Source organism: Falco cherrug, chromosome 10 (genome assembly GCF_023634085.1).
Source record: "Falco cherrug isolate bFalChe1 chromosome 10, bFalChe1.pri, whole genome shotgun sequence".
NCBI lineage: Eukaryota > Metazoa > Chordata > Aves > Falconiformes > Falconidae > Falco > Falco cherrug.
The window spans coordinates 28,504,815-28,518,477 of NC_073706.1; the positions used below are offsets into that span (position 1 = coordinate 28,504,815).

The following is a 13,663-nucleotide window of genomic DNA, read 5'->3' on the forward strand; positions in this document are numbered from 1 at the left end:
TGACAGCTCAGTGCAGAAGACAAGATCCAGTTCAGTTTTCAACTTGAAATAGTACACGCTCTCTTTCTTGTTTCTGTAGCGTCTATGCTGTTTAATTTCTTCCTTTCAATGCTAGGTGAATGATTTCGAAATGATGCTTCATGGATGTTAGCTATCTGAATGCCATTGAATGTCTGGGAGTTGGGCACCGCGTTACCTTTCCTCCTTAGGAGACTGCAGTATGATAATATGGGGCTGAATGTTGCTGTAGCTGATGCTTTGCTGAGCAGTCTTTGCCAAGCAGTGAAAAGTGAGGAGTCCTGCGTAACCTAAAGGAACTGATGGTTCATAAAAATGTCACAAAGGGTGATGTGTAGCACAACTAGTGTAAACTTAAAAGTGGTTATTTTTAAAGAGATGGGAAAGATGACAGGGAATAATAGGAAAGGAAGAGAGCAAATGTGGACCCAAAGAAGGCACACGAGAGAGTTAAAGTGCAGTGGGGAAGAGAGAGAACACCAGAGGAGTGAGGATTATGATAATGTATCCCAGCATAACAGTGAAAAAGCAATTTTAGTTTTCTCTTGTCTTCCTCCACTCCACTTTTCATTTCATAAGCCTTTTTTTCCTCCCAACCGCCTTTTTTTATGCATTCAGTTAATGTTCATAATCTACAACATCCATATAACAAATCCCTGCTACAAAACCCAGCTCCAGAATATGGAAAGGTATCTCTGCAATATCTGCATATGCCTTATGATTTAGTAAAAGTTTTGAGGTTTGTTTAAATTTAGTGAGAGGAGATGATTAGGGACAATAGATACCAAAGGTCATCAGATTGCTTTCCTGGGAACTGAGCTCATGACTTTTATCTCAAAATACAGAAAGCTGCCTCTTTGGGGGAGCTAAAAAAACAGCTTCATAACTTGAACTGTTGGGAAGAGCTTATCTGCAGAAGGGATAATCTCTGCTCAAGAGACAGATAGTTTTTGATTCATGTGTATGCAGACCCAGACATCAGAGCTTCAAAAATAATTACCTATTCAGGGTAATGCAGATTTTTCTACATGTATTTGGCCGTCTCTTCCCACAATATAAAATGCTGCGTTGCTTTTGAGTGCCTTTGGAATTTCCAAACAAAAAATGTGATCATTGTGGGTGACAGGGAAGGAATAATAGAAGAAAATCTACTTGTACTAGATAATAATGAAGATCATACCCTCACAACTACTAGGATTTCAGCTAAGAATCTGACTAGAATGCAATCAAAAATGTTAAAAAGTTAAGTTTTTCCATTGATTTCTAACCAGGTGTAAGAAACCTGTTCTTGTAAAATGGCGTGTAAATACTGTCGGTTCTGATGTTTTGCTACTGCTTTCTTGAAGGACCCTCTTACTACTAAAATATATTTTAGCCTGCATCAAAATGCACCAATAATAATGTAGTTCTTACACACATCTTTCTTTTGATTATTTCCATTCCCTAAACCTTAATGATAGGTAAGAAATACTAATTGAATTACTTTCCTTATGGGACATTTTAGTGCAAGATAAGTGGCAGTGGTATTTACTAGGTTATGAGGTTAATATTTCCTCAGCACTGGTTGATATAATGTCTTATTACAGTAATGTAGTTGGGAGCAATCCATATTGAAGCCTGTGATACATACAAATGTTAAGAAATTATTTTTTCCGTTATCTAGAGTGAAACAAGTGAAATAATTTGCATAGCATGACACAGCAGATCAGTATCAGCACAAGTATAAAATCGGACACTTATTTTAATGACCCATGCAGTAGATTGTAGTGCCTTAAGCTTAACTGCCTGAAGTAGAACTTTCAAAAACAGCACTGTGATTTAAGAGAACAAATATCATAGATCTTGTACTCCCCTGTAATTTAAGTATTCAAAAAAATAACCATTTAGGAATGTTATCACTTAATTTTCTCCCTGACTTTAATGTGAGGCTGGCGGTATTTCTGTTCTGTTGTTCCTTTTCCTGTTTTGTTCCAATTAAATTTTAAAAGTGGACTGCTTATGTATTTGTATAATACCTTGCACAAAGGGGTCTCATCTGGGTTATAGTATTATACAATAAATCAATGTGACAAAACCAACCAATTTCTAAACAGCATAAACTTGAATACCTCTAACTTTGTATAAACTTGTACAAGAAGACTTCTAAAGGGGATCAGTCTAGAATATTGTTACCAGAGACAAGAAAGCAAGTTTATTTTTCATGTATTAAAGCATCTGGGGTTTTTACTGTGAAGTCAGAGTTTTAACACTAGCTTCAGTAAAATCAAGGCTTAGATGAAGAGACAGGGAATTACTGTTCTACTGTTGAGGAGTGTAGCTTTGGTAGTAGGAGATTCTAGTTATAAATGAAATTTTATTTTAAACATGATCAGAAAACTGTTGGGAGCAAAGATCTAATGAACTATTAATAGTTACTGTAAAAAAAAAAAGTTAATCAATTATGTGCTGTTATAAGCAACCCATTAGGCCTGAGGCACATTAGCCATCTTTTTTTCAAACCTTTATATCACTTACAGATGTACTGACAGTCATTAGTAACAAGTACTGTTCATATTTGTTTATAAAAGCAGTTAGTTGTTTGTTAATATTTTATAAACTTCTATGGACAATATGACTTATTAATGGTTGTTACTCATCTCTTATCTGGATTGATTTCAGATAAGTTTTGCTTTAAATCAAGAAGTCTAAGGCTAAGTCCTGGATTTTGCCTAAATTGCCTGGGCTGAAGAATTGTATTTTGTGACTACAGGCAGAGTTTACAAAGATTAAAGCAAGTCTGGATAACACTATCATTAAAGACTTCAGCAATACATACTTAGTGCTGTCAGTTGCTACCACATGCAAAGCTGTAACACTTCAGTAAAAAGATAGGAAATAAATGGTGCTGTAGACAAACGTTCATTGCGGGCCAAGCAGGATAATTGACTGTTGTGATGGAGCTGTACTGGTGTATTCTGTCAATATTTTGTCTTTTATAAAGCTTGAAATTGTTTATTGACTGGTTTGTTGAGCAAACTTCCCTGTATTACTAAAAATATTTATTTTTCTTAAAACATAACTGTATACTCTTTTTTTCCATTCAAATACTTTGTTTTATATTTTCTAATTTCCAAATGAGTTCTCTCGGGATAGCCTCCTTTAGCGTTATCGCTAGGGAAATGGTTACAGTTTGACTGAAATGTCAGTGAATTGTCGGAGAGGCTTAGAAGACTAAGGAGGCAGGGTTTTTTTTGAGCTTCATTGGCAGAGTTTACTGCCACTTCTATTGGTGTTGGTTTTGTAAGTGTTTGAGTATCTGCAGTTTTTACTGTTTCTATGTGGTATCAACTGATGGAAAGGACAGTTGCCTGCCTTTTGTCTTGAATACTGGGTCTTGCTTATAATTAATTTAAAAATAACACCCCCAAACCCTAAGACAAATAATCTACTTGTATTTCTTTTAATATATTTAAATGTACGTTCAAGGTATCACAGGGTTTGAATGCTCATATGTGTTTGCTTCAGAGCAGTAGGTCCTGGTATCTGCTGTGCTTTCTGCACACACAGGATAACCCCAGTGTAATGGTCAGTTGTGGAGGGTGGCTACATACTATGGTATGGTCCACAACATTTGTTACTACTTGCTTTCAATGGATAAGTACTTAATTTAAGTATGTTAATTAACGGGTGCCTCATTGCTCCTAATACTGGTCATGCTAATGTTAGATTTCTGTCTTAAGACTATCAAAGTAAAATTACCTTATTTAGTACGAAAGTCCCTGTCTAATAGGAGTGGAAGAGTTTAATTTATTGTGTGCCTTCTCTCAAATCAATATGGCTTCATATTGAGAGGAGTTTGCCTTGTTAGTGTGTTTCCAAAAGTGTACGTAAAATTGAGGTGAAGAGAGGAAAGCAGCATGGATGTACTGAACTAGGTTGTGAGTTACCGATACTGCCCCTGACACTGGCGGGGTGTGCTCTGACGGAGCGTACGGCTGTGGAAGTGGAGGAGAGGGATGGATGGATATTGGGGAGCTTGCTGGTGTGGGTGCAAGCATCAGTTAAGCTATTAAGAATACAACCTCCTCGGGGAGGGGGGCACGCCAGCAGGCTGAAAGACAAACATACTCTAATAGTGGGTGGTCGCTGTATCTGGAGCTGTGGAACCGATAGCTCCGAAGAGCCAGAGGCACGTCTCCGGTTTCACCCCTCCAGGCAAATGGATGACTGTCCGTGTGAGCATCTATCTTGATGATACCGGCTGCTCCCTCCAGCCAAGCGTTCACCTAGCAGCAAAGGGGAACTGGCTGCTGCTGCTGCTTCTTCCTGTGTAGGCTGGAAATCCTTTGCAGCCAGCTACAGAAATAGCACGGAGGCCGCCGTCCCCGCCCTCCCAGCACGGCGGAGGGGCCCCGGCGCCCGTGTGTGTGCGGGGAGCAGGTGGGCCCCGCCGTAACCCCGCCCCGCGCGGCTCCCCGTCGGCCATACGGTGATGGCAGTAACCTCCGTGCCAGAGCAGGCGCTTTATTGGAGGAGGGGGCTGTCAATCGGCGGCCGAGCAAGCCCCGCTCTTCGGCAGGCTGCTCCCGGGGTCTGATTCTGGAGCTGTGGCCGGTTGCGATGGGAAGCGGCGTCGGAGGGAACAAAGTTTGCAACACTTGGGCACTGGGCTGCTCGCGTCCTTGATGCCCGTGGCAGGAGGCGGCGCCTAAAAGCAGCGGGCAGCCGGGCGGCTGGCACGCCTTGCCGGGCTGCTGCCGGCACTGCTATCGCAAAGTTTCAGCTATTTTAATGTACTAAAATCCAGGATTCTTAATTATCAGCCCTCCCCACCCCCACCTCTCCTTCTAGGTAGGCGACAAATATTTTTATTCTGTGGATTAGAGAACTTTTTGCATGGAAATTTACTGACTTCGGAGTGGTCTCCGTTTCGGGGAAAGGGGGGAACGGATTTATTTTCATCGCAGTTGATTTTTGTTTTTTTGGATCACAGGATTTTTGGAGCTATATGGAGGGATCTCAGGATGGTGTGCACCAGGAAAACCAAAACTTTAGTGTCCACTTGCGTGATTTTGAGTGGAATGACTAACATCGTCTGCCTGCTGTACGTGGGCTGGGTCACCAACTACATTGCCAGTGTTTATGTGAAAGTGCAGGAGCCGATCTCTGAAAAAAAGTTAGAGGAAGACAAAGGGGACACTTTAAGGATTATAGAAAGACTGGACCATTTGGAAAATGTCATCAAGCAGCACATCCAAGGTACCACCTTATCCCCGCTTGCCTTCCCTCCTCACCGCGCCCCGCCGATTGCCGTGTGCGGTCTCCATCCCCTCCCGCCGCGTTTGGTGTGTGTGTGTGTGTGACATTTCTGTCGCGACCGGGGAGAGCCATTCCTCAGCCCGGAAGAGCCGGGGGCTAAGCGGAGGCTGCGGTGCGTGTGGGAGTCCCCGGCGGTCCCCTCCCGGCGCCTGGCGAGAGGAGCGGCGGAGGCGGGCGGCGTGGGGGGGCCCTGCCCCGCTCCCCTCCCTCCCGCGGGGCGGCGTGCCGGGGCCGCTGGCTGCGGGAAGTCGCCCCCATGCCGCGGGGAGCCGGCCGTGGGCGGCGGGGCGCGGCGGAGGGCGCCGGGGCGGCTCGGCCCGGGCAGCCGGGCGCTGGGCAGCGGCGGCAGCCGCGCCGGGCTGGGCTCGGCCTGGTGCTGTAATAAACCTGACCTCAGCTCCGTGCCTGTTTGTGCCTTGCTGAAGTAGGGGTCCGCGGGGAGGGCTCGGCGCGAAGGGCACGGGAGCCTCTTTCCCTCTTGCTGTTATCGACATTGTTTTGTATTTGTTGTTTTTCTTTTCCAAAATGGGTTGCTGCGAGGGGATTTTTCGTTCTCCTCCCCCTGTAAACCTGACTCCGTTAATCTGTGCTGAGAGTCTGTGTGTGTCCGGGTGTGCTGAAGGTTTTCCCTTAGTGCTGCTATAATGCTGGGAGCCACTTGGGATTATAACTGGGGCAATCTCTCATTTGTGTAATGCTTTTTTAATTTGATCTGTTTTTGATGGGAGCTCTAGGAGAAGGGTTGAAGTGAGCAAACGGAGAGGAAGAATATGATTGTTTCCTGGGAGTTTGGGATTTCACATGACTTTGCTTTGCTGGGTGATCTTTAGTGTCTTCCTTTGTATTTTCATCATCTGCATGGCATCATACAGTCATTCCCACAGTCTGCTAAAGTGGGTTGGATAGTAAGGAGGCTGGGGGTGGGGGTAGGTGAGAGCTCTTACCAAATCTACAGGGACCATCTTTTCCTGCTTTCTATGTAACCTCTACTGAGTGTTCAAATCCCAAATCTAGTTTCTCCTGAATCTGAAAAGGGAGAGCAAGCTATCTGGCAAAGGATGCCTATCAGTGCAAAAAATCTCACTTGCTTCCATGCAGCTTTTGCCAGCTGGGCTTCTGGGAACATGAAGACATTTGGAGCAGGCGGGGTGGCTAATCCTGTGTGAATTGGGCTTCCCCTGCTTGTCAGTGCTTATAAATTTGCAGCACTATCAAAGCCCAGCTATTTTTCTATGACTTGTATTAATAATTTTTTAAATATGATGTATCACCGTTCAGTTTGTGTATGCCTTCGTTTCTTAGATAGTCTTGTCATCTTGAGTAGATCAGTGAAATACTACTGTTTTTTTTCCTGAAGGATGAGTTACAGCAGCTCCTTCAAGTTTTAGGTTCTCTTATGGAGTCCCTAAATTTCTCTTGATTCCTGAAATGGATTTTGAAAAGAAAATATATTCTTGTCTGTGTGCCAGTGGAGTGCACTGTGGAAGCATGTATGAAGGCAGGGATTTTCCACAAGGCGCTCTTAGGAGTTAGATATGTGAAATTAATTGGCTTTCCATATGAATTTGGAGCATAACTCCTTCAGGTTTGTTGTTGTGAAGCTCAGATGCTCTTACTTCTTTTCAAGGAAAATAACAATGTCCATATTGGCCTGTTTTTTGGTCGGTGGTTCTTCTCAGGGCAGTAGAGAAAAGATATACTTAAATCAGGGGAGACTGTAGCATGGCGTAGAGCATAAACTTTTTTTGTGACTTTTTGTGACTATGCATGAACCAAACCAGAAGATATTTTCTTTAAATAACATTGTGTGAAAGTTAAAAAGAATCTTCTAAAAATACTTGAGTGAATAGTTTGGCAATAAATACTAAAATATATTAAGGGGGGGAAAAATAAAGTTTACAAAGTTTTCATACCTTATTGAAACCACTTACTCTTTAAGGTAAATAAATAAATGAAATAAAAGGCACAGACCATTATCCCTAAGTGGATTTTCTATGCTTTACTTGCCATATCATAATAACTGGGGTTCACAAAGAATTCCTGTGGCAGATATTGCAGAATAAGATGTTATTTTAATCAGACTGTGCTTAGCACTGTGAAATGTTGTGAGTTCTGGGTCATGGTGCAAAACTCACTGAAGTCATTGGAAGGAATATCCCAAGCTTTACTGGGTTTGGGATGAGCTTGAAGGTCAGTTTTAAGAAATAAGTGTGAGATTCATTGCCATAAATTGGGTCAGCTGCCATAATGGCTCTGGACAAGGTTATAGGGGTTATCTGTAGTTTGTTGTTAAACTCTTCCTTGGACCACTTCTAGTTTTATGTTGGAGAGAGGTGTTAATAGCTCAGATGTTCTCCAGTGCTGCGCAGGCATGAAATTAGCATGGGTAATAGAATTGCATTCTGTAGGATATCCTGCAAATACCAGAGAGCTTTAACTGCCACATTTTACACATGGGGTTACGGTAATATTTCATTTTAATTTGTTTTCTGATTGAATTGTTTAGTTAGATGCCATCTGGGAATTCTTTTAGCATATAAATTGCAGTCTTGTAATATTTTATCAAGTGTCCTGGAAATGAGAAGGAGTAAAAGGTGCCCTCATATAAAACACTTTTTAAAGTATGTATTTTTAGATATGTTCATGGGAAGAAAAGTATCAGAGTGAAAAGAGATTTTCAGATATGAGAACTTTAGAGACAATGAAAGTATGCATGTCTCATGTTTGGAAAGAACAGTATGGAAAGGGAAATATTGGTACAATATCGGCTAAGAATAGAAAAGTTTGAATGCACATATATGTACCTGCCATATTGCACATCTTACACTGCTGTGTATTCATGCTGCTTCTGCAAACGTTGAAGGATAATAATTTCTCTGCACACTTTCGCTGGATGCTAGAAATGGAGTAAGAGCATGTATGTCTGCTCTGCCTGTGTGGTTCTTCTCTGCTTCCTTCTTTCCTCAATATGTGTTGTGTAGCCTATGGGTGTGCTGCACAAGAGTCATGCATCTGTATACTGACTTCTGTGGTAGGACACTTTGGGGCAGGACTGGCAGCACTGCAGTCTAGTTGGGCAATATGGACCCCAGGAAGAAATATTTGGTGGAGTGGAGGCATGATGCTGGAACTTGAGCTCAAGCCTGGAAATCATGAATTCTTGGCTTATGGCCTGCCACAGTTTACAAGATAGTTTTGGTCAAATCATTTTACCTTTTTACAATGATGATAACAACCTGCATGCTTTTCTGTGGCAGTGCGTGGTGGTGATTTGGTGTTAATTATATTTGAATGCTACCTTGCTAGTACTACAGAGATTCTTCTCTCCCACCCACTCCCCTATGTTTTATGCTCTGAGAACATATCTACTGAGAAACTCAGTTTCCAGTTCCTTTTGAGTTTGCCAACAAGGTGGTATATTTTTTTGAGATTAGTTTTATGTGTGTGTTTTGATGTGTGTGAAAGAAACCAAGGAAAAGAGCAGATGGATAGTTTTATGCAAAGTGCAGTCTTTTTTTATGTCTACCAAAGGTGTGTGGCACATGTATAATCTAGTTCTGTTGAGCTTTTTTACCAGAAAGAATACCTTAAAGGACTAAGGTTAATGAATATCGTGTAAAATGAAATATCTGTGGTTCCAACCTAGAATTCGAAATCAGTTTTTCTCAATTTCATTTGAAAATAGTATGTTATGTTGAGCTCACAAGAAACATACTGGTTCAAAAAAAACCAACCCCACACTCTCATTTTATTAAAATCAATACAAGAGTGCTCCAGACAGATCACAACACCTTGTTCATCTTAATAAGGCATCATGCATTGGCTCTGTCACTAAAAAACTGCCCTAAGTTGCATGTGCAGTTTGAAGCGCACATGAACAGGCAGGCTGCTTATAATCAGATACTTAGTTTGTAACAATGACAAGTCAAAAAACGCTAGCCATAAGGGAGCAATTTATTTTTTTCTGCAGCCTAGCTTTAGGCCATCGTAGGTGGTGAGTTTAACCTGTTTCTTGAAAAGCTATGCAATGGTTAAGCTGATATCACTTAAAACACCTCATGTGTACCATCCTGTTTGTTGTATTATGCAATGTCATGTTAACTTCCTAGTTCTAATAAATTACATGCAGTTAATAAATAGAGTAGATCTGAGTTAAATTTGAAAACACACAGTTTGTTTCTGGATGAATTGGATTCCTGGTTAAGATCAATGGATGATTACTAAGACATCTGTGTTGTACTAGGTTTTTGGTTGCTCATCTTTGCAAGCTCTTGCATCTGTTATAAATGGAATGTCAAGCACTGTGTGGACTTATTTGGTAAAATTTGTAAGAAGGGAAATGTATGTGTTATCTCTCAGCCTGCTGCTTAGAATGATTTGCTCTGTGGATTTACTTCAGCTAATGTTAGCTATCCCATAGCTGGATATGCAGTCACCCTCTGTGGTTTAGCTGGGGAAGAGAGAGATCTCCAGTGTGAGATAAATTCCCTGGTTCGTGTACAGGTGTTAGGGTGGAACAACTTGCTTTCAGAAGTTGCATATTTTGAGGTTTGGGAGAAAAGTCAACCCAGATTCTTAATTTTAGCCATCTAAAGGTTTGGGTAAGTAAATTCTGGTTTTGATATCTACCCTTTATTTTCTTCTTGATCTCAAACATGAGGAAAAATGTTGGTATATAAACCTCTGGTTTGTGATGGCTATCCTTTGCAGCCATCTAGATGGCTAGACAGCTTGGGTTCATTAAAGTCAAGCTCCCTAGGATTTGCATGGGCACTTCACCGTGTATCAGACTTGCGTTACTTTCCTTTTGGGAACGATTAATTGTTACCCCCCCCAGCTTATTTCCCTAAAGCTCAAAAGCAATTACGCATGTTTATCACTCACTGCAGTGTATTTATTCTACTGAGAAACACATCAGCAGTAGACAGTAGTCCTGGGAACACAGCTCTTGCTCTGCTACAGAGGGCACTATATTTACAGTCTCTGTAGAAGCAGAGAGACCTGCTGTCCCAATGTGACTAATTGTAAGAGAAGGAACTACTTGGATATGTAAGACATGCAGGATTAATCCCATTATTTTTTCTCCTTAGGCTGTGACTTCTGAAGTCACTCTAGATTGTTGCATGTCGGTACAGATTAATTTGAATTTAACTGTCATGTTCTTCCATGCTTAGGAATGGGTGCCTTAAAGAGAACCTTAATATAGTGATTTCAGCTGGAAGACTTAAATTGCTGTAAATTTGCAAGCATTGCTGGAGGTGCAGGTATTTCAAGGGCCATGTACTGAAGACTTAATGATGTTGCTTATGTTGACCACAACTTGGTAACATTATTACTATTTCTCATGGTTTTAATATCTTTAGTTCTTTTCTAATTATAGTCTTTCTTGGTGGCTCTTCCACCAAGGATGTATTTTGCTATGGTTAGGATGCAGTGACCGAAACTGGGGACTAGTAATCTGGCTTTATTGAAGTAACTGTATTTTATTACTGGAGATTTAATGATTCTTTTAATATTAAAGTTGTTTTTTCAGAGTGAGTTCTCTTGTCTTCTTGATTGTCAACTAGATTGCTCTATGAATTCTTCAGTTTTATACAATGGGAATAGCATGCCAGTTGCTTTTTTTTTTTTTTTTGAGATTGTGTCTTTTGAGCCAGAAACAAGAGAAGTTTTATTTGGCTACAAAGTGATGACGAGTGGTAGCTTTGTAATCGGAAAGGGGATTGACCTGGAATCTGTTTCCTTCAGTCTAGACAATTTCTGTAGTTCACATGAAAGTCTTCAATGAAAGGTTAAAAAATGAATTGGGAGCAGAGGCTGGAAACTGACTTCTCTGCCCTCCACAAGTTCTCTTATTGTGAAACTAGAGAATTTTGCCTTTTCTCTCTGAAAAAGTTCATTTTTGTTGACGTTTTTTATCTCTGCATAATGGCCCAGCTTCATTGGGAAGAGTGGATTGCATACTACAATCTTTGAGCGGATGATTTATGGCTGTGTGGAGATGGAGACAGCTATTCTGCTTAAGGTTCTGGAATCAGCTCAGTGCTTCATTTATGCTGGCTAGGTGTCACTTTGGAAAATGTTGCTCTGATTGACACAAGCAGCCTTCAGCTGTGCAGAAATTCAAACGTAGGTCTTTTGACTTTCTGCTAGACTGTTACGCCCATTTTGTTATTAACAAGTGATCTTATCTACATGACCAAACTATGGATAAATACATGTGAAAAAATAAATACACATGAATAAAGCAAGACCTATGCATAGCTGCTGGAAATTCTGTATTATACGTGAGATCAGCTCAGTCCCAGTATCACACTCTCTTACGGCAATATCTGCCTTAGCAGTCCAGTGTAAAAAACACTCTTCTACTTGGGCATACCATAGCCTGGGATTGATTTTGATCTGCCAATTAACTGTTCTGCACACAAGGGCAGGCAAAGAGAGCAGTGGGAGGTGTGACGTCTCTCAAGGCCTAAAACTCAAAAGAGCCTTTGCTTAGAGGAGCCTGGTGCTGAGGCCACCGTATGATGTGATACATCTCTTTGTTTACTGGGTGAGAAAAAGATGGCTGTATGTGTACACAAGGTACAGTGTCTGTATTTCTGAAACATATGCAAGAGTGTTACTGTACACGTTTTGAGAGGTGGCTCCGACACGCTAGTTATACTCTCAGTGTTTAAGGAACAGGACAGAACTCCAGAATCACATCTCAGTGTTTGTTTGTGGCTGAGGTAGTTTATTTTTTTCTCTTGCATGAGCTGAGTGCTGATGAAAGGGTCTAGCGCTCTGCAGCCAGTAGTACAGGATCTGGACCTACAAGTGCATGTGTGCAAAATACAGGGCTTTCTTTCCATTGTATTACAAAAGGAGACTACAAACACTTGTAGAGCTTGGCATGGGCTGTGTGGTTTCTCCATTGTCCATAGAGTCAATAGGTTGATGTCTCTACCTAACATTGCTCCCTTGCCTGGGACCAGCCACAGAAGCTGTTTAGTTTAAATCTGTGTTCAGCAGAAAGGTCTTGGTGTCAACATTACACTATGAAAGATGCATAAGCTGCAGTATGATGAGGCAAGCTAGTATTACCTATCTGGATGTTAAAGACATGATACATAAAGAAAATCTACTGTCATTTTAAAAAGTGAATGTTGGGCTCAGATCTTGAGACAGTGGTGGCAGTTGTGAAGGTGGCTTAGCTGCCTTCCCAAGGATGATGGGGAATCCTTGGTTGCCATTAGAACAGCCCAGGAACTTGATTATCAGCTCTTAGTGAATGGATTGTGGCAAGGGACGTAATGGGGCATTAGCTGGTTGATGGCTGTCCTCATTTATTGCAGCCATGGGATTATGTTGTTAGCTATGCTTGGCCTGGAGATTGGAGGCTGGACTTAGGGCAGCATGCTGTGGTGTTTTGGGATTGTCCCTGAGTCCAGAGTAGATGTTGTGTAGCTGCTTTTTATAAGTCAAGTAATTTATTGGTCCACAACTAGCAAAACTACTTCTTTAATGAAATTATTTTTTTGTCTAATGCAGAAGTGAAAACTAACTTCAGATCTTGTCATGCCCCCTGAGATGAATTCTTTTTTCTCTGTCTGCTATATTATTTTCCTTTTAAACCCCCCCCCCCCCCTTTTAAAAAATAAATATTTAAAAATGTTATAGTCTTCCTTATTTTGTTCACTAAGCCATATTATGACGAGAGTCCAATAGCACTTCCATCATCTGTGGAGGAATCTTTCTGTGCTGCCCTTCGCCTTCCAGTGTTCTGTAGCCTCTTCAAAAACTTCTGGGCTCCTTTATTTTAGGGACTTGAGAAGTAGCTCAGAAACAGGCTGTTTGGTGGGACAATGTGGACAGATACACTGAGTAGTCACTGAAATTGCCAGATAACCAGAAACTTAATGCTCTGTCTCCATGCTGCTGTTACCATTAAATCTGACTACAGTTGTCCAATGCAGGATGTTCTCTGTGTAACAACATTGTTTCCATTTTCTTTGTAAATTTCCTCTGCTCAACTGATGTTTTGTAACCAAGGTGCTATTTTTAACACCATATCTGAGTTTCCTGAGGCAAAGGCTGGTATCTTTAGGAGCCAAAACCATGACTGTAATTATTACAGCTCTCCAGCACCTTCTATACTTGGCTTTGAAAATGAACAAATGAGAATATTCTGATTTCTTTATAATAGGAAGATGGAAGTTCCAAGTTGCTACTTTGAAATGCCTTTAAAATGCCAGAATGTGTCTTCTGAAGTCCATAATGGATTCTTAGTATATTCTTCATTTAAATTATGTTTTTAAAAATTTATTATTTCTATGACAATAACACTGTGTGCAGGTAGCTGAAG

General features: G+C 41.1%; 1 protein-coding gene across 6 annotated transcripts in view; it reads left to right on the forward strand.

Annotated features, from left to right (window-relative positions):
* The window catches only part of GALNT18 (polypeptide N-acetylgalactosaminyltransferase 18), a 328,676-nt gene that overhangs the window by 89,333 nt on the left and 225,680 nt on the right, over window positions 1–13,663 (forward strand). For 3 of the 6 annotated variants that reach the window (XM_055723132.1, XM_055723134.1, XM_055723131.1), the window contains exon 2: window positions 4,991–5,256. In XM_055723132.1, coding sequence (XP_055579107.1) covers window positions 5,022–5,256 — 235 coding nt within the window. In that variant the 5' untranslated portion in view covers window positions 4,991–5,021. Of the gene's footprint in view, window positions 1–4,498; window positions 4,849–4,990; window positions 5,257–13,663 lie in introns of those variants that run through there. The other 3 variants (XM_055723137.1, XM_055723135.1, XM_005442705.4) reach the window with 3 other exon arrangements.